At 32.2% G+C, this 24,113-nt stretch overlaps 1 protein-coding gene across 14 annotated transcripts in view; it reads left to right on the plus strand.

The window, feature by feature from the left end:
- GPHN (gephyrin) overlaps window positions 1-24,113 on the plus strand; it is a 625,629-nt gene that overhangs the window by 146,065 nt on the left and 455,451 nt on the right. For all 14 annotated transcript variants that reach the window (XM_072838965.1, XM_072838966.1, XM_072838969.1 and 11 more), the window contains exon 2: window positions 14,694-14,772. In XM_072838965.1, coding sequence (XP_072695066.1) covers window positions 14,694-14,772 — 79 coding nt within the window. The remainder of the gene's footprint in view (window positions 1-14,693; window positions 14,773-24,113) is intronic.

Here is a 24,113-nt window from a genome sequence, read left to right on the forward strand (position 1 = left end):
TCAGTTCCTGGAATACTTTAGCTTCACAAAAGTTTCTTTTTTTTTTTATTTTTAAGATTTTACTTATTTATTCATGAGAAACACACACAGAGAGAGAGAGAGAGAGAGAGAGAGAGGCAGAGAGGCAGAGGGAGAAGCAGGCTCCCTGTGGGGAGCCCAACGTGGGACTCGATCCCGGGACCCCAGGACCCACGTCCTGGGCCTAAGGCAGGCGCCAAATGCTGAGCCACCCAAGGATCTCTGTCTTTTTGTTTCTTTTTAAAACTAGTTGAATATATTGATCTTTTATTGCCTCTGGATTTTTTTTTTTTTTTAATTTATGATAGTCACACAGAGAGAGAGAGAGAGAGAGAGAGGCAGAGACATAGGCAGAGGGAGAAGCGGGCTCCATGCACCAGGAGCCTGACGTGGGATTCGATCCCGGGTCTCCAGGATCGCGCCCTGGGCCAAAGGCAAGCGCTAAACCGCTGCGCCACCCAGGGATCCCTGCCTCTGGATTTTGAAATATCTTTATAGAACTTCTGATTCCCGGGGTATAAAGGAATTCATCTTTGTATTTTAACAGCTTTGTTGATGTATAATTTACACATCATAAAATTCATTTAGAGTGCATTTTAGTACATACAGTAGTCTTTAGTATATTCAGTGTTGAGTAGATAACAAAGTTACTGTACCATTACCACTATCATTTTTAGATTATTTTCACACTCAGAAGAAAAACTTTGTACTCATTAACAGTAGCCCCTATTTCCCCTCCTCTTCTTAAGCCATAGTCAATTCTTCATCTACATTCTGTCTTTGTATATTTGCCTACGCCGGACTTTGCATATAATGGAATCAATATAATATGTGGCCTTTCTGCGTTGACTTCTTTCACTTATGTAATCTTTTCAAGGTTCATCCATGTTGTATCATTTATCATTTATCATGTATCATTTATTTTATTGCTAAATAATAATTTATATATTTTATGTCATATATCATACTTTGTTTATTCATTCATCAGTTGATGAATGAAATTATTTCTATTTTTTGGTCATTTTGAATAATACTGCTATGAATATTACATAGATGTTTTTGCATATACATATGCAAATATATTTTCATTTCTGTTGAGTGTATACCTGGGTGTGTAATTACTGGGTTATATGGTGATACTAACTTTCTGAGGCACTACTAATTTGTTTTCCAAAATGGCTGCATGTTTTGAGATTTCCACCAGCAATGTATGAGGATTCTAAATTCTCCACATTCTCACTGACACTTATCTGATTTTTTAATTGTAGTCATTCTAATTGCTCTACAATTTTATTTTATTGTAGTTGTGATTTTCATTTTCTTGATGATGATGGGCATGTTTTCATGTATAACTGGCTCATCATCCTTTAGTCATTGTTTAATTGTGTTGTCTTTTTAAACTTTTTGTTTTGAATTCTAGTTTAGTTAACATACAGTGTTCTATTAGTTTCAGTTGTACAGTAGAGAGATTCAGCAATTCCATACATCATTTGGGTTGTCTTTTTATTGTTGAATTGTAAGATTATATTTTCTGGATATTACTTCATCAGATATATGATTTCCAGATATTGTCTCACATTCTCTGAATTTGTACTTTCACTTTCTTGGTGTTATACAAAGCATGAAATTTTTAAGATTTTTGAGATAACTAATTTATCTATTCTTTTGTTGCTTTTGGATATGTCTAAGAAACCATTACCTAATCCAAAGTCGCAAAGATTTACTTTCGTGTTATTTTTCAAGAGTTTTTTAGTTTTAGCTTCCCATGTTAAGTTTTTTTTTAACCATTTTGAGTTAATTTTTGTGTGTAGTGTAAGGTAGTAATCTGCCTTTTTGCTTGTGGACATCCAGTTGTCATATTAACATCTGTTGAAAATATTCTTTTCTCTATTGAATTGTCTTGGCACCTTTATTTAAGATTGACATTAACTGTCAGGGTTTATTTCTGTACTTTAATTCTATTTATCTGTATGTCTGTATTCCTGTCGGCATCCTTACCTTTTGCTTATCAGTAGGAAAAGAAATTGCTTACTAGTGATTCAGAAAGGAGGAGGAGAAACATGGTGGTATACCCAATGATGATGCCACTTCCTCGTGGGATCAAGGTGGCCCTAGAGAATTTATATTCTCCCCTTCTCTATTCCAGAAGTCTGTAGCCCTATGGTAAGGCCTCTCTGGCCCAGCATTGCCCATGACTGAGGGGATGCTTTTCTAATTCTGAGTTTTTTCCAGTTTGGGCCAAATAGAAACAAAGCTGCTGTGAACTTCTGAGTACAAATTTTGATGTGAGGGGGAACCCTGTGTGACTCAGCAGTTTGGCGCCTGCCTTCGGCCCAGGGCATGATCCTGGAGTCCTGGGATCGAGTCCCACGTCGGGCTCCTTGCATGGAGCCTGCTTCTCCCTCTGCCTCTGTCTCTCTCTCTCTCTCTCTGTCTCTCTTTCTGTGTCTCTCATGAATGAATAAATAAAATCTTAAAAAAAAAAAGTTTTGATGTGAGCAGTCTTTATTTCTCTGGTATAAATGGTCAGGAGTGCAGTTTCTAGGTTGCATATGAATGTTATATACTTAGTTCTTAAAGTAACTGCCAGACCATATTACTGAATGCTATACAGTTGTATGTTCCCATTAGCTAAGTAGGAGTGACTCAGTTCCTTTACAACCTCACAAGCATTTTTGTCGTTATTTTTTATTCTAGTTTTCTAATAATTGTGTAATACCATCTTTTCATCTTTAGCCATTAGGAAATGTAATGATGTTGAACACATTTTCCATATGTGTATCCTCTTGTGTGAAATGTCTTTTCATGTTTTGTGTCCATTTTACTGTTAAAATATTTCATTTTTTCCTGTTGAAGTTTGAGAGTTCTTTATGTATTTCAGATACCAGTCTTTTGCTGGATATGTTGTTTGCAAATATTTTCTTTCTTTTTATAATTTTTGTTTTCTCCTTCCTAATAGGATTTTTCATACAGTAGTTTTCTTGTTTTTTGTTTTTGTTTTTGTTTGTTTTGTTTTGGGAGGGGGAGAAAAAAAAAGAGGGGCATAGGGAGAGAGAGAAAGAATCTTTTTTTTTTTTTTTAAGATTTTATTTATTTATTCATGAGAGAGACACACACACACACACACACACAGAGACAGGCAGAGGGAGAAGCAGGCTCCATGCAGGGAGCCCGATGTGGGACTCGATCCTGGGACTCCAGGACCACGCCCTGGGCCAAAGGCAGGCGCTAAACTCCTGAGCCACCCAGGGATCCCCAGAAAGAGAGAATCTTAAGCAGACTCCATGCCTGGTGTGGAGCCCAACACATGGTTTGGTCCCATAATCCTAAGCTCATGACTTGAGCTGAAATCAAGAGTCAGACACTTACTCAATTAAGTCACCAGATACCCCAACATAGAAGAAGTTCTTAATTTTGATGGAATATAGTTTATATTTTCCTTTATGGATGGTACTTTTTGTGTTAAACCTTAAGAATTTCTAGCCTGACCCTAAGATTTTCTCATTATTTTTTCTTTCTAAAGTTTGTATAGTTTTACATTTCACAATTAAATCCATGATCCATTTTGAGTTACTTTTTGCCTATGGATGTCCACCTGCTCCAGCACCATTCGTACAGGTCTGTCTTTCCTTCATTGAATTGCTTTTGCATTTTTGTCAAATCCGACTTGAGCATATTTGTGTTAGTCTGTTTCTGGGTCCTCTATTCTGATTCATTGATAGATGTGTTTATCCTTTTGTTAATACCAAACAGTTATTACTGTATATAAGTTTTGAAATTTAGAGGAATGATTTTTCCCATTTAGTTCTTTTAAAAAATATTTTTGGCTATTCTAATTCCTTTGCCTTTCCATATGAATTTTTGAATAATATTGTCTGTGTGTACACAAAACTCACTGAGATTGGGATAGGAAGCCTGCTAAATCTATGTATCAATTTGGGGAGAATTCGTGTCTTTACTGTGTTTAGTCTTTTAGTCCGTGAACAATGTGTGTTTTTCCATTTATTAGGTCTTAGATTTCTTTCACCAGAAATTTGTAATTTTCAGTATAGAAGTCTTATATACAGGATTTGTAGATATATATGTGTGTGAATTTGTTTTCTTTTGTACAGTTGTGAATGGTATTTTTTAAATTTCAAGATTCATGTTTGTTTTTTTTTTATTGAAGTTCGATTTGCCAACATGTAGTATAACATACAGTGTTCATCCCATCAAGTGCCGTCCTCAGTGCCTGTCACCCAGTTATCCCATCCCCCTGCCCGTCTTCCCTTCCACTACCTTCTGTTTGCCTCACAGAGTTAGGAGTCTCTCATGTTTTCCATGGCTAGTATATAGAATATCAATGGATTTTTATATGTTGATCTTATATCCCAAGATATTAATGAACTCATTTATCAGTTCAAATATCTTTGATATTTGTGTAAATATTAATGAAGTCATTAATCAGATCAAGTATCTTTGATATTTGTGTAAACTTTCTATGTTAATAATCCTGACACCTGCATGCAATAAAGGACAGTTTACTTCCTTCTTTCCAATTCTATATACGTTTTACTTTATTGCCTTCTTGCACTGGCTAAATATTCCATTATTTCACTGAATAAGAGTGATGAGAGCCAACATCTTTGTTTTGTCCCTGAACTTTAAGGGAAAGCATTCAGTCTTTTTACCATTAAGAATGATGTTAGCTGGGGGTGCATGGCTGGCTTAATCGATAGAACATGCAACTCTTAATCTTGGATTTTGAGCTCCATGTTGGGTGTAGAGATTACTTAAAAAAATAAAATCTTTTAAAAAAAAGTTAGATGAAGATTATTATAAATGCAGTTTATAGAGTTAAGGGATTTCCCTTTATTCATTTTCATTTTTGATAATTTTTATCAGAGGGGTGTTGAATGTTGTACAGTTTTTTTCTGCTTCAATTATATAGTCATGTGATTGCACTTTTTTAGTCTGTTTTTATATTGGATTACATTGGTAGTTCTTCAAATATTGAATCAGCCTTACATCCCTTGAATGAACCCCATTCAGTCATGGTGTAGAATTATATTTTTCTATTGCTGAATTCGATTTGCTAACATATTGTTAAGGATTTTGAAGTCTGTATTCACATGTGAAATAAATGTTGTTTTTTAAAAATTTTTTATTTTATTTTTTGGTACCTTTGTCTGGTTTCTGCATCAGGGTAGTAGTAGCTTCATATAATCAATTTGGAAGTATTCCTTTCTCTTATTTTTAGATAATATGCTGTGGAATTGGTATTAATTCTTTAAAATTTTGGTGGGATTTTCCAGTGAAGCCATCCAAGCCTGCAGATTTCTTTTTTTTGGGGAATTGTAAAATTACAAATTCAATTTCCTTACAAGCTACAGGGCTATTCAGATTATCTATTTCATCTTGGATGAGTTGTGGTAATCTTTGTTTTTTTGAGGAGTTGATTCATTGCCTTTATGGTTCTGAACTTAATCCTTTACAGAGTTTTTGGTAATATTCCTTTATTACTGTTTTGATATCTGTAGTATGTAGTGATATATGTATACCTACTGTTTCATTTCTGATGACAATTTGTGTCTTCTCTCATTTTTCTTTGACAGTCTTGTTAGATATTTGTGACTTGTTTTCTCAGACCTAGCTTTTTTAAGGTAGATGTGCTGGTGACATATTTTCTTAATATTCTTTTACTTGACAGTGTCTTAATATCTCCTTCATCTCTGGAGGATATTTTCCCTGGATATAACATGTGAGTTCACAGTGCTTTTATTTGATCACTAGAAAAAGTGATCTTTCTGTCCTACCTGGTTTCTGATGAGAAATCTGCTGTCATTTGAATTGTTTTCCCCCTATTGTTATAGTTTATCTCTCACTGTTCACAGAATATTTTTCTTTTTCTTTAGTTTTCAGAAGTTTGTGTATGATTTTTCTTGCTACAGATTTCATTAAGTTTATCCTTATGAGTTTTTTTCAGTTTCTTGAATCTGTAGGTTTGTATTCTTTTGCCAAATTTGGAAAGTTTTCAAACCATCATTTTTTCAACTATCTTTTCTGGTCTGCACTCTTTCTTTTCCTTTGAGACTCAGACGATGGTAAAGTTAGGTTTTTTTGTTATTGTCTAGTGGATTCTTGAGGCTTTGTTTATTATTTCAGTCTATTTTTCTCTGGTTTTAAATTTTTCCAGATAATTCTGACATCTCTACTATTTTAGTCTTGGCACCTGTCAATTGTCTTTTTTTCACTTAGTTTGGAATCTTCCTGGTTTTTGTTATATTTGATTTATTATTGATTATAGGATGAACTGTGAATCTTATGTAATCCTTCTGTTTTAATTGATTCATTCAGACACTGCTAGGTACGTAAATGTAGGTGAGCGTGGCCTCTTTACTGCTTGCTTGGCATAGAAGCCCAAGTTCTCAATTAGGACTTTTTGATACTTGAAGTGGGACCTCAGTGGTGTGCTGGGGTAGGGGGCATAGTAGTTCTGGCTTCCCGTTGAATTTTCACTGATTTCTCATTGTCTGGGATTAGTAGGAGAATCTGTAGAGGCAAGGATGGAGGTATTTGTAAGTTTTCCCAATAAGTTGAGTTTTGATATGGACTTTGGCCAGAGATATGAAGGAATAGAGAAGAGCATAAATCAGTTAGCACCTTCTGTGCAAGGGCATGTGCATATGTGACACAAATGCACATACCAGGAATTACACATTTACTAGCTCTCTGTATTGTGTGGTAATTCTACTGTAAACCAAGGGTCAATAAACTTTTAAATTTTTTGATAAAATACAAGATAGTAAATATTCTGTTTTGCAGGCCAAGTGCAAAATTGAGGATATTATATATAAACTGGTATAACAAAATAGATTTACACAATTTGTAAATTTATGAAATCCAAATATTATAATTATAACTGAGTGCAATATTGTCATATATATTTGTCTATCTGAAGAATGAAATGGGATAATTGGAGCTTATAGTTACTATTTCCTTTCATTAATAACTATGGCAAATGTTCATCTGTTCGTGTTGATTTGCATGAGTATTTTATCTTTGCAAATGTCTCTTACCACAGGTAGTTATTGATAAATAATGAATTCATGAATATATTATTCTAATTGAGCACAGTAATTATTTGTAATGTGTTTTTAGAATTCTGTTGGGATTTTTTTTTTTTTTTTTTTTTTTTTTTGCTTTTTAGCATGTTATTACGTTGCAGAGTAATCATTTAGAATTAAAGATAGGGTGGAAGCTCATCAGTTGCAGAGTTAAGTGGATTTTGAAATATAAAATTTGTCTTTTCACTTGCATCAGATTTGAAAAATGCTGTTAAAACTGTAGCTTGAACTCAGAACATACATGTGTTGTAAAGTTTGGGAAAAGAGTTTGCTTCTTTAATTTTTTCAGGATGGGAATGTGTTATTTTGACACACACAAAGTTCACAAAACAGTTTGAAATTAAAATTAAAGCAACATAGATAGTTGTGAAATGACCATCATAGTATAGGTTTTGCAAAAATGCATTGTTTTGGCTTGTAATTTTGAGTGGAATACATTAAGAAAATTGCCAAATTTCAGACACTACTGTTTACTTTCATTTGTTGTTCATTTACCTCATTCAGTTTGCTCAGTAGTAGCTCTTTGTGCTTAGTTTACAATTTTTCCTAGAAGAATTCAAGAACTTTGCTTTTAGCAGGTAGAAAATTGTAGAAATTAGACATGGAAGGAAATACAAAGTAGTATCTGAGGACAGATAGTTGGTTATAGTAAAACGTGTTTTAAAATGAATCTGTTTATGCATGAATCAGGTGAACACTGTAAAGTAGTGTCGTCTATGGCGAGATACGGAGCCAGATGTGGAGGTATTTGATCTGTGGGATCACAGAGATGCTATCAAGACTAGGCAGAGAGCAGAATAGAAATAGGCATTCCTCTTAAGTCACAAGAAACTGTCTCAGTCAGAGATCCAATAGAGAGAAATAGTGGTTGGTAATAGTTTGGCTGCAGAGGTCAAAGTGAGCAGACACTATTCTCATTGCTTATCAGGGGTAGGTTGAGGCAACATAAAAGGCAACATAAGTGGATCACATCAACAGAAGCAAAAGGATGTTCTCACTACTCTTTTGGGTTTATTTGTTTGAAACAGTGTGGTGGTAGGATTTCAAGTTTTATAAGAAAAAATATGGCCATAATCATCCTATATTGTCTGCATGAAAAATATTACATAATTAAAATCAGATAATTAACACATTTCCACATATAAATATTGGGTGTTAGGAGCTCTAGTTTAAAGCAAATCTTTGAGTATATAGATGATATTACCAAACAGGGTGATTATATATGCCTTTTACTTTATTGGCACATATAAATCTAACAGTAAGAATGTCTGCACTTGGAATAACTTATGCTTCAGATTCACATCAATAAAATAAAAGAATAAAACATGGAAAAAGTGAATCTGTTTAAAATGACAACTAGAATTTGGTGTTATAAAATATGGACCAGAATCTTAATATTCATATAGAATTGCAAGAAATGCTGAGTAGCCAAAAATACCTTGAAAAAGAAAAACAAAATTGGGGGACTCACAGTTCCCCATTTAATAGCTTGCTACAAAGCTACAGTAATCAAAACTGTGATAGTAGCATAAGAGTACACATATAGATCTATAGAATAAAAATTGAATAAGCCCATATGTAAATAGGTAATTGGTTTTTTAGAAGAGTGTCAAGATCATTCAGTGGGGAAATTTTGAACTGCCTCTTCAACAAATGATGCTGGGACAATTTAATAACACATGTAAAATAATGAAGTCAGACTTTTACCCTCACGTCATGTACAAATATTAGCTCAAAATGGATAAAAGACATATACAGAGTTAAAACTATAAAATTCTTACAAGAGGGCATGGGGAAATTTCTCATGACCTTGGATTTGATAATGGTTTCTTAGATGTGACACCAAAAGAAAAAATAGACAAAATTTATCAAAATTAAAAACTTCTGTACATTAGAGGATGCTATCAAGAGGACACAATGACAACCACAGAATTAGACAAAATACTTGTAAATCATATGTCTGCGAAGGGCCTAGTATCCAGAATATATAAATGTGTCTTACAGCTTGGCAACAGGAATATCAACAACCCAATTAAAAAGTGTGCAAAGGACTTCCAAAGAAGATAAATGGTCAACAGGACATGGAAAGATACTCAATATCATTGGTCGTTAGGAAAATGTAATCAAAACCGCAATGGGATAATACTTCACACCCCACTGTTATGACTAAATTAACAAGAAAATAACCACTATGGATTTTGGGAAATGGAGCCCTCTTACATTGCTGGTAGAATGTTAAATAGTGTAACTGCTTTGAAAAACAATTTTGCAGTTCCTCAAAAAATTAAACTCGGAATTACCATATGATCCACCAATTATCTTTCTTGGTGTCTACTCCAAAGAATTGAAAACAGGGACTCAACAAATACTTGTACACACATGCTCATTGCACTATTCACAATAACCAAAAGGTAGAAACAGCCCCAATGGCCAACCAAGGATGCATGAATAGACAAAAATCAGACATACATGCAATGGAGTATTATTTAGCCATACGAGGAATGAAGTACTGATAGATGCTAGAACACGGATGAATCTTGACAACATTATGCTAAGAGAAAGAATTCAGACACAAAAATTACATGTTGTATGCTTGCCTTTGAATGAAATATCCAGACTAATCCACAGAGATAGAAAGCAGATTGATTGTTGCCAGGGATTAGGGGAAGGGAGGAATGGGGACTTGCAGCTTAATGGGTAGCAGGTTTTCTCTTGGGATGATGAAAATGTTTTGGAAATAATGGTAGTGGTCACACAACATTGTGAATGTACTAAATGTCACTTAACTTTACTTTAAAATGGCTAATTCTGATAAATATAAAAAAATTTAAAAAATAATAAGATGAACTTTATATTATGTGAATTTCATTTAAAAACAAAAAAATATAGATTTATCTTGAAAAATATGACTAAAATTATGGAATCAGTCTAATTTTTCTTATGTCAGCTATTGTGTGTGTGTGTGTGTGTGTGTGTGTGTGTGTGTGTATATTTAGAATAAAACCAGTAATGTGTTCAATTTTTTTTGGTGATATTTTAAAATCCTATCATATTGAACTTTTTCAATTAAACGTTTAACTTTCACACTGTGATCATAGAAGGGGACTTTTTTAGGAAAATATGTAATGTTTCTAAGAACAAGGTCTTAACTTTTGATATTCAAATATGTATTTTTTGAAAACACTTATATCAGTATCTTTATCTTTTTCTATTATTGTGAACTATTGTTTTATTTGTCCACTTTAACTTTGAATAAATTATTTGGAATTTCTAGATTGTATAAATATACATTTTATTTTAATTACCAGTTGTTTTCACAGGACCATTTCTTTGAGACTTTATTTCGCTAGGTATTTTGAAACTACAGAATGAATGAGTTTTAGATTGGATCTGTTTTTACTGTTACCCTAGCAATTTTCAAATGGTGCTGACTCTTGCAGACCATAGGCAAAATGTGATCTCATTTATAAAATAATGATGAGTGGAACTAATACTGTTTTGAGGTGTGTATATATGTATGTGTGTTTCAGCTTCTATAAAAATTTCTTTAGTAAGATTTTTGCAAACATAATTTTAAAGCAGTCTAATATATAAACAAATAAAAACGGAGCTCTTTAGCTGAAAGGGGAAAAGGAATATCATTGCTCTGAGACACCTCCATAGAATCCATGAGATATGAAGCACAGTTAACTAACTTCTAAACTAGAAGATCCATAATGTTTCATTCTACTTTAAAAACTGTGATTCTTTAATGATGCTTTGAGTTGGAATTAACTGTCTCATAGTGAATTTTAGTTGTAAAACTTTTATGTGTTTTGAAGTTACAGAAATACAGAATTCAGAATATATGAGTGATTGATGAGGACTATGGTCTGTATAGTATAGTGGTTAAAAGTATCACCTCTGGAGTTACAGCATCTAGATTTTCCCAGCTTCAATTTATTAGCTGTAGGATCCATCACAAGATGCTTAATCTCCCCATGCTTCAGAATCTTCACCTGTAAAATGGTGACACAGATAGGCTTATCACAGCATGATAAAGAAGATTGAGTTAATAAATATGAAATGCTTAAGATATAATGAATTTCAATTATTATCTTGATTATAGATCCAAACGATGAACATTTACCGGAAAAAATGCATGTAATTGAATAGGAACTTTGGTAAAAAGTCTGTTTACAAATATTTCTAATATTTCTTTGTATCCTTCCAAGTTAATTATATCAATATAAAACAGACTGAAGTAAAGTGTATAATGTTCATGTTAATACCATAAAGTTTGACTACAGGTTTCTATTGTAATTTCTCCCATTTTATCTGATTTTTGTGATGACATATTGATGACTTTTCATTAGTCAGTAGAATGAAGAGCATAGTGGTTCCTGTAGTCATCATATACTGGAGGGTAAAAAACAGTAAAATATGGTGACCCAAACTGATTAATTTTAATGCGTTTACACACAAAAAATTATGTTTACTTCCTTCCTAAAAAGTACCATATTCTTATTTATAATTAAAAAACAAAATTTGTTGTTTTGGTGGAAGAAAACTTTAAATATAATAAATATTGTTAGGCAGCTAAAATTTTAGAATTTTTATTAGGAAACTTCTTGATTTCTTGCTTTGTTTTTAACTTAATATTTGGATGGGACATGAATTTTAAAAAGTGCCTCTTTAGCAGAACTCATTTCACAGATAGCTGACTAGCAAGCCTTTAAAGGAGCAAAGGTTTATTCTATTTTAATTAAGCCTGCAAAACTTTCAGACTCTTGAAGTTTGTAACTAAGCTCTCATATTTGCCAAATTGGGTGAGAAACTTTTGAGAACAAATTTTATGATATATTATACCTTCAATTTTAGTTCAGCAGAGCAGGAAACTAACTTCCCTTACAGTGTGCCAACATTTTTTTTTCCTTTTAGTCCTACTCAGGAGATGCTGTAATAAAGAGCATTTGTATTAAAATTATGAAAAGCAGGAAGTTAGTTTTAAATCAACAGGTTGAGATGTGTCTGCTAAATATGGAATGAAAACTATATATTATGTAATCAAAATTATTCCACTCATTGCAAAGAAATAAAAAGTGAGGAATATCTTTTGGAAATTAATAAAAATGAATCCCAACTTTTTTCAACTTCAGTGTTTTTAAAGCATCATTGTTTATATGAATTATCATTTATTTCATAGAGAGATCCACATTTGTAATTTTGAGGGACTCTATAAAAAGGAATATAAAATCTAAATAAAATATTAGGTAATGGATCTTTGGAAGGAATAAGGTGAATGTCATATTCTTCTTGCTCCATATGTAGGTTATAAATGACTCTTTAAGATACATAGAATAAAATTGTTAAATTGAGGACACCTAGGTGGCTCAGTGGTTGGGTTTCTGCCCCAGGTGTGATCCTGGGGTCCTGGGATTGAGTCCCACATTGGGCTCCCTGCATGGAGCCTGTTTCTGCCTCTGCCTGTGTACTCTGCCTCTCTCTCTGTGTCTCTCATGAATAAATAAATAATATCTTTTAAAAAAATTGTTAAATTGAAATAGAAAATAATCACTTAATATTTATACTAACAAATACAAAGTACTATATAAGTAGAGTTTTATTTTGCCTTTAATTTTGGGATGGATATTTTATCAAGGTTAGACTTTTAAATTTCCAGTTTCCCTCAGCATATTGATCAAAGTTTTCCATTGTATTCTGGATTCCATAGTTTATGTTGAATACTTAGCTGTAAGTTTTACTGATTTTCCTTTGAAGATGATGTGTCCTTTTTCTCTTGTTGGCTGCTTTTAAGATATTCTTATCATCTTTTATTTTCAGCAGTTTGGCTGGTGGGATCATTTTATTTTACTTTTTCCGGTGTGTTGTTGGTTATACTCCTGAGTCAGGGAAGTGTAGTGTATTGAATCAATTTTGGAATATTCTCACCTGTTTTTCTGAAAATACTGCTTTTGCCCCATTCTCTTCTCAACTACAGTTACATTGGGTTGTTTGATTCCTATATGTTTCTTTTGCTCTGTTCTTTTCACATACTTTTTTTCACCTCTTTACTTCAGTTTGGATATTTTCTGCTGATCTCTTCACAAATCCTGTGTCTTTTTTTATATTGAGTCCGCTATAAAACTAACCCACTGGTATCTCAATTTCAGATACTGTATTTTTCAATTCTAAAGTTACTATTTGATTCTTTTTCATAGATTTTAATTCTTTGCTGAAATTTTCCTTCTTTTGTCTACTGTGAACATTTTTCTGTACCTTCAACTTATATTAAATAAGTTTTTTGAAAGTTTAAGTTTTCTTAAACTCCTTGTCTTCTATTTCTGTATCATCTGTGCGTCAGCATCTATCTATCTATCTATCTATCTATCTATCTATCTATCTAATCTATCTATTTGTAAAATAGAAAATTTTTTCTCTTGATAATTGGTCATATTTGAGGTCCTTCTCCATACTTTGTGATTTTTGTTGTACACCAAATACTATTTATTATAGGATCATAGAAATTGATATAGAGAAAAAAAAAGAAATTGATATAGAGGTTATTGTTAAGTGCCAGTCACTTTAACTGAACTTCAAATTGAACTGGGTAGTTAGAGTGAAAGCTTTAGTTATATTTAGTCTATTTCTGGTCAGAAATGTCTTTAAGGATAAAACTGTTGTGTTGCAGATATTTCTGATGTGACTTTGTACTTACATACTCTGAAATTGTGGGCATTTTTACTATATCTTTCGAGTTCTGCCCCCTTTCACTCCTTCCTTGCTTTTGGTTGAGAGTAAATCCTTTTTTTTTTTTTTTTTTTTTTTTTTTTTAGGGGAGATCTGCTTAAATTCTACACTGAAAGTGGCAGGCTCCACCTATTATTGGGTGACTTTGATTCCTAATCACCCTCCTATTTGCCCTCTGGCCCATTTTTTTCTTACTCATTCCAAATTTTCTTTTGCTTCCCAGCCCTCAGCAAATCTTCCAGCAGAAAATGGGTTTTCATAGGATTTCTTAGGGTTCCATAGAATTTCAGTCTGTCATGCCAGTCTATTGACCATCAAGAACTATGCTGGTTTCTCTTTTCCCTAGTAGTGTCCCTCTTTCTGACTCTTAGCTCATAAGTGGCAAGTCCTCCTGGAAATGAAAACTATAGGAAGCTCAGCTTACCTAAGGGGTATTATTTTTCTCCTAGTTTATCCTTATTATCTCACATTGTTGTCTAAAATCTTTAAAAATATAATTGGTGTGACAGTTTACCTTTTTTTTCCCCTAGTCGTGGAAGCAGTGACTTGCCACTATGTGTTCGTAATTTAGTCTTATAAAAGTAAGAACAAAATTTAGATCCAAGTGTTTAGTCTTTTATATGTTGTATTTACCTAAAGTTTGTATGCTTGGATTATTGGCTTGTTACCGAATATTAATATTTGTTGCTTAAACTATGCCCAGAAATTGATTAGCATTGATGTTTGGAAAAATCATATCCAGAGAACTGGTTTTAATTTAAAATTACATTTGTCAGTAGTAATTGAAATAAAATGTAAACAAAAATTAATTCTCTTTTCCTCTCCACCTTTCCTGTTTAGTGAGTGATAGTTGCTTCAGGAATCTTGCAGAAGATCGCAGTGGGATAAATCTCAAAGATCTCGTACAAGATCCTTCTTTGTGAGTATTTGGTTTTCAGTACTAAGTTAATTTAAAACTTTATTGTTAGTTTGACTTTTTTCAAAAGAGTTATAATTGAGAACTACTTTAATGTTGAGTTTTTCTTTTCTAACAATTTGTTACATACAGTAAACACATCCAACAGTTTCAGTAGAAGTGAAGGTATAGAATAGTTCCTTTTTAGAAAAAGAAGAGATAATTAGAAGAAGAGAGAACACTGATTAATGATCGACTTGCAAGGAGTTTTTACTAATGGTTGATGGTACCTTGCCAACGTGGCAATAGATACTGGTAGGAAAGATGAGTTATTCATTTGCTGGGAAAGGTGTGATTGAATTTGCTCACATAAATTTTAAGCATTTTTGATAATACTTATTTATAAGTATAATTACAAATATAAAATAATTATTTATAACATATTAGAATATTTTTAATATATTTATAATATTTTACATTAGAAAGCACTATAAAGAAGATTTTTTGAAGAGTTTTTTAGGTTTCACGTTTTAATTTTCTTACTAATGTAGCTTTCTATTTATATTTTATGAGTTAATGTTTTATAATTTTATATTTGCTGTAAATTATGCATCCTATATTCTATATGAACATACCCTCCTGGTAAGAACACTTTTTATTTAAAAAAAAAAAAAAACAGAACAAAACAAGTTAAGCCTTGGGCAGCAGAGAAAAGAAAATTGAGTTCTGGCAGGTGCTTTCTTTAATGATATATATAATGCATTCAGTAAAATATAAAAGGAAATCCACCTTTCACATCATATGTAATCTACACTACAACTGGTTTTACTAGTAATTTATTGAGTATTTTGTGAGGAATAAAACACAAGCATGTGTTGAATCTGAGGGATATTGATTCTTTAATGATTTTCTAGTCATTTAAAAAAATAGTCACAAGATACAGAATCTTGAAAATGACCAAATCTTAAAAGTTTATAATGAATTTAGAATTTGAATTTAGAAATGAACTTCAAAACTCAACTCTCAGTTTTTTTGTTAATCTAGTTCTCTTTTCCTCACTCAAAAGGAACGTCAATATTCCTTCTCCATGATCTTTATCTCACTGAAAATTAAAGTTGTCCTTTCAGTCCTATAAATATTTAATTAAGAATATAACTATTCTTTGTTGTTATAAATATTCCCAGTAAATTATAGTTAAATAACATTTATTTGCATGAAGAATTCTATTTTCCTTATAGATATGAGAGGAAGCTTTATAATTGTTTTTGAAAGATCTCATCTATTTGGATGATAACAAAAGTTATTCCATTATTGTATTATTTGTAAGGTATATTTTTGGTCACAATAGTATTATTTATGTGTGTAATGTGGCCTTGGTGGAAAAAATGTGCTCGTATAGATTTTAATGATATAAAAGCTATGGAGAAGTATACTTGAATATTGATTATAACAATCAGTTATAGTGTTTTCAGAGAATTTGGTATGTCTTCCCAGAATGTAGAATAATACTCATCTTGCAACCTAGCATTTAATTTTAAATTTAATCTTAGTATTCTAAGAGAAATTTTTGTGAGATCACTACTGCATTGGTTAGACAAAATAATTCTGAGTCTCTGTTTTAAAATAGCAGATATCTTAATTTAGCATTATTCTCTTGGCATTGGTCTTGACTGTAAGAATTTAGTGAGAATTCATTTTTGCTTTGCTACTTGGAAAGAGCTTTTCTTAATTAAGAATTGTACAAAATGTACTATTAATGACTCTAATTCATATTTTAGTGATATATTTCTTCCTTAACAAAATTCTTTAAGGAAGGAAATGCCTAGTGTGGAAAAATAATGTATTTTTTCAGTTGTTATTGTGAAAAATAGTTTATTCTAACTTATTATTCTATAGCGATATTCACTTAGTATATACCTCATGGGTATGGATTTTTTTTTTTTCCTGAAGCCATTTGTCTCTCTTCTGTCCCAAACTCCTAACAAAAAATCTTTACTATTTGTTCATTGATTCATGTATACTACATGGTTCTATATGGAGTTGAATTTTTTATATTGGAACAATGAGTTGAAAATATGTCAGAAATAATGTTTTTCAGTAAAAAATATCCTACTTAAAAAAAAATCACTGGCATTTGATGAATACTCCAGACTCCTGAGCTGCTGATGCTAAAAGGAGTTGATGTGTAAAGAAAATTAAATATTACAATCACTAAGGCTGTTCAAAAGGGAGACAGTAAAGAGAAAAGAAAAAAATAAGCTGAAGAGAAGCCAGGCTATCTGTTCAATATTGACACTGGGAGCAATAGATAGTATGTCATAGTTGGATAAATCAGGATGTATGGAATTTCTGTGGGCAAAATAATAAAATAAAACTAAATCAATTGTAGTATGTGCATGTGTGTGTGTATGCATGTATCTATAAATGAATGAATGAAGTTTTAAGGGATTATTGCCTCAGGAGAATGAACAGGAAGAACAAAAAGGGACTAATTAATTCTTTTAAATCTGTGTCAAGCTAAGAATAATATGATGGGCCCTTTGTCATTTATCTAGACTGTGTATACCGTACTCCCCAAGACTTTACTTCCATTGTGTAGTAAAACTAATTATTGGGCTTGATGGAACTGCATGACCTATGTTACAAGAACATGATGAAGGGATGCCATGAGAGAAAAAGATAAGAAAGTTGTGAATCCCTAAGAAAGACTTTCTGGCCTTACTACTAATTTTGATCTGTTTTAATAATGAGAGCAGAATGTGACTTGTGGGAAAATTGAAGTAAAAGGGATACTTGAGAAGCTCTCTTCTTTGGTAATTATTCTGAGAATAATTTTTTCTATCACAGTTCTGCAAGTGTTAAGTGTTAAGACCAAGTAGAGGACCTTGACGTTCATTTCTTGCTGGTTTTGTTTGAATTAGTAATTTGCATGTATGTTGCATTTTAAAGTGAACAATTTTATCTGTTCTAATAGCTCATCTTATATTTATGATTATAAGTATTTTAAGATTGATTTCCTCTACTGTGTGTATAATCTGTTCTGTTGTGTTGTAAGACCTTTTGTTTTACTTGTGGTCTCTCAATGGCACATTGAAAAGCATTGTCAATTTTAACTTTATGTTTCACTATATTAGAAACATATCCAATGTGATATATACTTTTCATACATACAGGTAGTTTTTCTTAGTATGATATAATTAATTTTTGTTCTCTTTAAGAGATGCATACTATTTAAGTTATAAAAAATCATTTATGCTTCTTGTTATCTCTGCTAGAGAGATGACTTATTATATGCAAATTAAATACTGTATATAAAATTCTTTAAGTTATATTTAGTTGTGTTCTTTATAGAAGTAATTCTTTATGGAGGTAATTCTCAAAAATACTTTTAAATCCCTATTGACTGTTTGCTGAAGATGAAAGATAAAACATATTACCATATTTATTCTTTAGATTTCCTATTACATATAAACTATTTAACACAATTATTGAACTCAGAAACATTTATAGACATTATTAAAGCTGTTTAAGAATCAAAAGAAGAAAAATAACTTAAGAGTGAAAAAGCTAACAGAATCGAACACCTGTTTGTTCATTGTGTTGATGCTTATCATTGTGGTATCGGCAGATGTGTCTTGTTTAATTTGCAAAAGCGCTTAAAAATTTAGGATCATCATAGATATGTGCTACATAAATCAAGTTATAGAAAGAATTGTTTCATTCATACTAGAATTGGACATCTCTTGACACTATAAATATAATTTATAATGCAGGATACTAGTAATTTTCCTTATCATCAAATAAGGAAAGTTTATATTCTTTGAAAATTTTGGACAACATGACAATGTCAGTCTTTTTTTCTCCTTTATGCTATTCAGAGTATATTTTCAAATTATTTCAGTGACATCAAGGTTTTGAAAAGATATTAACAATTTATAATCTTGTGATTTATAAAAAAGGATGATTCAGTGAAATAGACCTTAATTCTGAATCCTGGGTAAATTATATTATGGATCAAGAAATATGTTTTCTTGTCAGTGTTCTTGGTATTTCTTTTAATTGTCATAAAATAAAAATAGCATAAAATTTACCATCTCAACCGATTTTAAGTGTATAGTTCAGTAATGTTAAGTATATACACACTGTTATACAATCAGTTCCTTAAAATTTTTCATCTTACAGAACTGCAACTCTATACCCATTAAACAGTAACTCCCCATCCCTTCTCCAGCCTTTGGCAACTACTGTGTACTTTCTGTTTCTATGATTTCGACTAATGTAGAAATCTCACATAAGTAGAATTTTACAGTATTTGTCTTTTGTGACTAGTTTGTTTCACTTAGCATAATAGTCCGAAGGGAATTCTCCCATTTGTAGTGTCTGTAAGAATTTGCTTTTTGAAGCTGAATAATATTCCACTGGATATGTGTACACCACATTTTATCTCTTCATCCATCAGTGGACACGGAATTGCTTCCAACTTTTGTCTATTATGAATAATACTGCTATAAACATGGTTGTGCAAATATCTCTTTGAGACCCTGCTTTCAATTCTTTTTGTTGTATACCCAGGAGCAGAATTGCTGTATCATATGATAATTCTGTTTTTTATTTTGAAGAACTGCCATATTGTTTTTTCCATAGTGACTGCACCATTTTATATTCCCACTAACAGTGCACAAGGGTTCCATCTTCTCTACTTTCTTACCAATACTCATTATTTTCTATTTGTGGTTTTTGTTATTGTTGTTGATAGTACCATTCTAATGGTAAGGTGATTTGTTCTTGGTATTTTTCAGTGAACTTCATTCAGTTCTTTACATTTATTTTGTCTTTTTAGTGAAGTCAATACAACTCATCTAGAGAATATGAAAAATGTCTGATTATTGTGAACTTTGGTATATTGTGCAGTAAACTGTATAAAACTGTTTCTAATTTCCTTTCATTATCATTATGAAGATTATGAATTGTAAATATGTTCATAGTAATTTTGTAATAATAGGATTTTAATCAATTTGTTTCCCTGTATTACTTGCCTGTATTACTACAGTTCTTGTTATACCTTATCTGTAAAGAATTACTTTTCTAGTTAGATAATGCTACATTGGAAATGCAGCATAGTAATTTAAAAAAGAGCAATGTGCTAGTTGAAATGTATTTTGATATTACAGATGATTGGTGCTTAATAAGAGCATTTCATAGATAAAACTGAAAATAGTTGTATCTGATTGTAAATTCCTTAGAGATGAAAATTTCATTTACCTGAATGCACTTCTTTACAAATCTTACCACTTTTGGTGGAAACTTCTTTTCATGGTTCCAAAACATAGCCATATCCCCTTGAATATACTTGACTTTCCACTACAATCTGATTGAGTGCTATTTTGGTTCTTTGGATCATGGCATTAAATGTGAAGGGAAGGCAGGATTGCCGTCTGGAAAGCAATCATATCTAAATATAGCCTGTACTTATCTGCTGGTGTTAAGACAGGTTGCTATGGTGAATTGAATTTCTTAAAAATGCCAGTCAGCAGAGGATAAACAGTGGATTTTGAAGTGGTTATTTTCCATGGAGCTGTACATTCTCATACTGCATGTTCAGGTAAATGAATTTAGTTAATGTTTTTTATGGTCTATTTATTAAATTTCAGTTTTAGAGTATCTTTGAGACCCTTAATGTTATTAAACAAAATACAAGGATTTTTATCTTGTTATCTTTTGTTTCTCTGAAAATAAATTCATTTGATGTGAAAATGCATTTTTAACGGCAGCTATTTAAACATTATTGATCATTCATTTTGCTCTACTTCCACTAGTTTTGCTATATCTAAGACAGCTACCAAAAATTTCTTTGTAATATTGTCTTTCAGTATAAGTTATTATCATTTTTAATCAGGTTATTTTTTGGATTATATGTTTATTAGTCTGTAAATTATATATTGGGACAATATAGCTTAATCTAGGCTTATAGTATAATATTATAGTACTATGTTCTATGTCAGAACTGTAAATCCAAAGACTGGATTTTATTGCTTTTAGAAGACTTATCCTCATTTCTGTCATTCCATAGCTTTCTGAGATGCATGTTTAATTTTCTGTGGGTTAATTCAGTTTAGAATTTATTAATCAAAAAGCAATACTAGGTGTTTGTATTAAGTTCTTCAGAATTAGGTTTAATAGACATTATTCTTGTAGTCAAAGGCCATGTGATTGAAGATGGACAATATCTGAGTTGGTCACCTGATGCATATAGATATATAGATGACCGGTACAGTATTCGAATTTTCTTTTAAGATTTCATATATTTATTTATTCACTTATTTTTAGAGAGTGAGAGAGTCTGCAGAAGGAGGGGCAGAAGGAGAGGGGGAAAATCTCAAGCAGACTCTGCACTGAGCATGGAGCCCAATATGGTTCTCTGTCTTACAACCCTGAGATCATGACTTGAGCCAGAATCAAGGGTCAGATACTGAACAAACTGAGCCACTCTGGTGCCCCCAGTATTAGAATTTTTAAATGAAATAAATGTACCATTTTATTTAGTGGATTCTTTTTTTTCCCACTGTACACAAACCTAAGTCAAACTAGCTTAAAAAGCAAAATTGAAAAAAAATAATAAAATAAAAGTAAAATTGGATTTGACTGGTATACTTCTCATAGAATCAGGAAGGCTTAAAAGCCTCAAAGAATAGATTTAGGGAGTTTATGCAACTGAGTTTGTTTCTCACCCTTTGCCATTATCTCTTTTGGTTTTTCTTGTCTTTAATCTCACTTATGGCAGTTAGACTTTCTCCATGAAACCAGGAAGATAGATGCTAACTTACTTTAATTTCCTTTTTTCCAGCTTCATGATCTCTCTTCACTTCTAGTTCTGAAATGTAAAATCCCATGGAGGAGTTCTAATTTTGTTAATCTGGTTAATTTGGTCATATGACATTAGCCAGTCACTGTGGCAGTTTATTTTGGTTGACCACTCTTTGGAGATACCTGTGGCCAGAATGGTAGGATACTCTATTTAAATGAGAGAGAAGGTAGCCTCAGAAAAAGAGTGGTTAAACTAAGGTCTACTGTATTGATTTTTAATTGTTAATTTTTTTAAAAGATTTTATTTACTTATTCATGAGAGACAGAGAGAGAGAGAGGCAGAGTCACAGACAGAGGGAGAAGCAGGCCCCATGCAAGGAGCCTAAGCAGGACTCCATCCTGGGTCTTCAGGATCACACCCTGGGCCAAAGACGGGTGCTAAACTGCTAAGCCACCCGGGCTGCCCTTTAGTTGTTAATTTAAAGAAGAATATATACATTGTCAAAAAATGTTAATTCTTTAAAATAGATCATTTTGCTTGCCTTCACAAAATAGCTCTATTAGATCTTGGTAGTATATCTGTATTAATTTTAAAGTGCATAGTTCACTTAATTGATAATAGTTATTGCCTAATTGCTGATATTATTAACTGTTTATGTAATAATATACATGCCTAAATGTGAAATGACTCAGATGAATTTGTTACTTTAGTTACAACTAGCTAGACAGCAGGTGGAATAGTAACAGGTTGTTTCTGTTTTTCCATACTTCTTTCTTAAAAAGAAGAATTTCACCACTATAAATCAAATGGAAAGAGTCAAACATTCTCATTTAGCATTCTATTATAATACCTTAACTGTGGAATATCATTATAATCATTATGGGGGCATATAAAAGTTTAATGGTAACACTGATGAAGTATTTCAAGGATAGGTGATTTTTGAAATGAAGCTTTTGTTTAAAAAGAAAAAAGGTAGGGGGCTGCCTGGGTAGCTCAGTCAGTTAAATGTCTTCCTTTGGCTTTGGCACAGGTCATGATCCCAGCCTGGCTCTCTGCACAGTGGGAAGTCTGCTTCTCCCTCTCCCTCTGCCGGCTGCTCTGCCTCCTGTGCTCACTATCTTTCGTTCTCTGTCAAATGAGTCAATAAAATCTTTAAAAAAAAAAAAAAAAAAGAAAGAAGGAAGGGAGGTAAGGAGGCAGGAAGGGACTAAAGGACTGAGGCGGGGAGCAAGGAATGTTGGAAGAAGGGGGGCAGAGAGAGAGAGAGAAAGGGGAAAGTTTGATTATGAGAAAGAATGGAAACTCCATGAGTGTGTTAATGCTTTTTAGAAATGCAGTTTGGCTGAAATGATTGAGAGTCTAGAAGCTTAAAACTGATGATTAAAACAAAGTTTAGATAACCATGTATTTAATTTATCCAGAGCATATCACATATCTGATATTAATGGTCAGAGTGAACAAATGGATAATGTCATTTTCTACTTGTATTAGTTTTATATTACGGTGTAACAGAATTACCACAAACTTACTTACTTACTTACTTAAAGAAAATATACATTTATTATCTCAAATTACCATGAGTTGGGATTTTGAGCATAGTTTAACTGGATAATGTCATTTTCTACTTGTATTAGTTTTATATTACGGTGTAACAGAATTACCACAAACCTACTTACTTACTTACTTAAAGAAAATACACATTTATTATCTCAAATTACCATGAGTTGGGATTTTGAGCATAGTTTAACTGGATCCTCTTCTCAGTGTTTCCCGGGATTGCAATCTAGGTGTTGATTGGGTTGCATTTTCATTTGGAAGCTTGACTGAGGCAGAATTGCTCCAAACTAATTCAGGTTGTTGGCAGAATTCATATCCTTGTGTGTATGATTGAATGCTCTGCTTTTTGCTGGATATTGGCTATTTTCCATCCATAGTTCCCATCATCTTTGCCATATAATGTTGTCTAATCTTGGGAGTGATATACTTTCACCTTTGCTATATTCTTTTGGTTAGAAGCAAGTCACAGGTTCCACTCACACTCAAGGGGAAGGGATTACAAAAAAAGTGTGAACACCAGGAGATAGGACCATTGGAGATCACCTTAGGGTCTGTTTGCTACACTGCTTTTAGAATTTTCTTTCCTACATGGAGTCATACTTCTGTCAGTGTAGACATGTGAAAATTAAAGCTCATCTGAGTTGTGATTTATCTCAGCTCATAAAACTGTATAAGTGATGGGCCACCTGACAACTAAACATGTGCTCTTTACACTTCCAGTCTTAGTCTTGACTTTAATTTTGTTATCACTTTTTTAATTTTATTTTTTCTCTGTTTTATTGAGATTTAGATGACATATAGCATTGTGTAATTTTAAGGTTATATAGCACAATGCCTTGTCTTGACATTTGATTTTAATTTATGTCCTAAATTTGTCAAAAATAGGACGACTACATCTTGGCACTGACATTAAAATATCTGGAAATATTTTTTTCTGTATGGTCTGTGGGTGTATGATTTTTGATCATTTAATTGTTCTGCCACAGTAACGTTTTATCTAATA

The sequence above is a fragment of the Canis lupus genome, chromosome 9 (assembly GCF_048164855.1).
Source record: "Canis lupus baileyi chromosome 9, mCanLup2.hap1, whole genome shotgun sequence".
In the NCBI taxonomy this organism is placed as follows: Eukaryota; Metazoa; Chordata; class Mammalia; order Carnivora; family Canidae; genus Canis; species Canis lupus.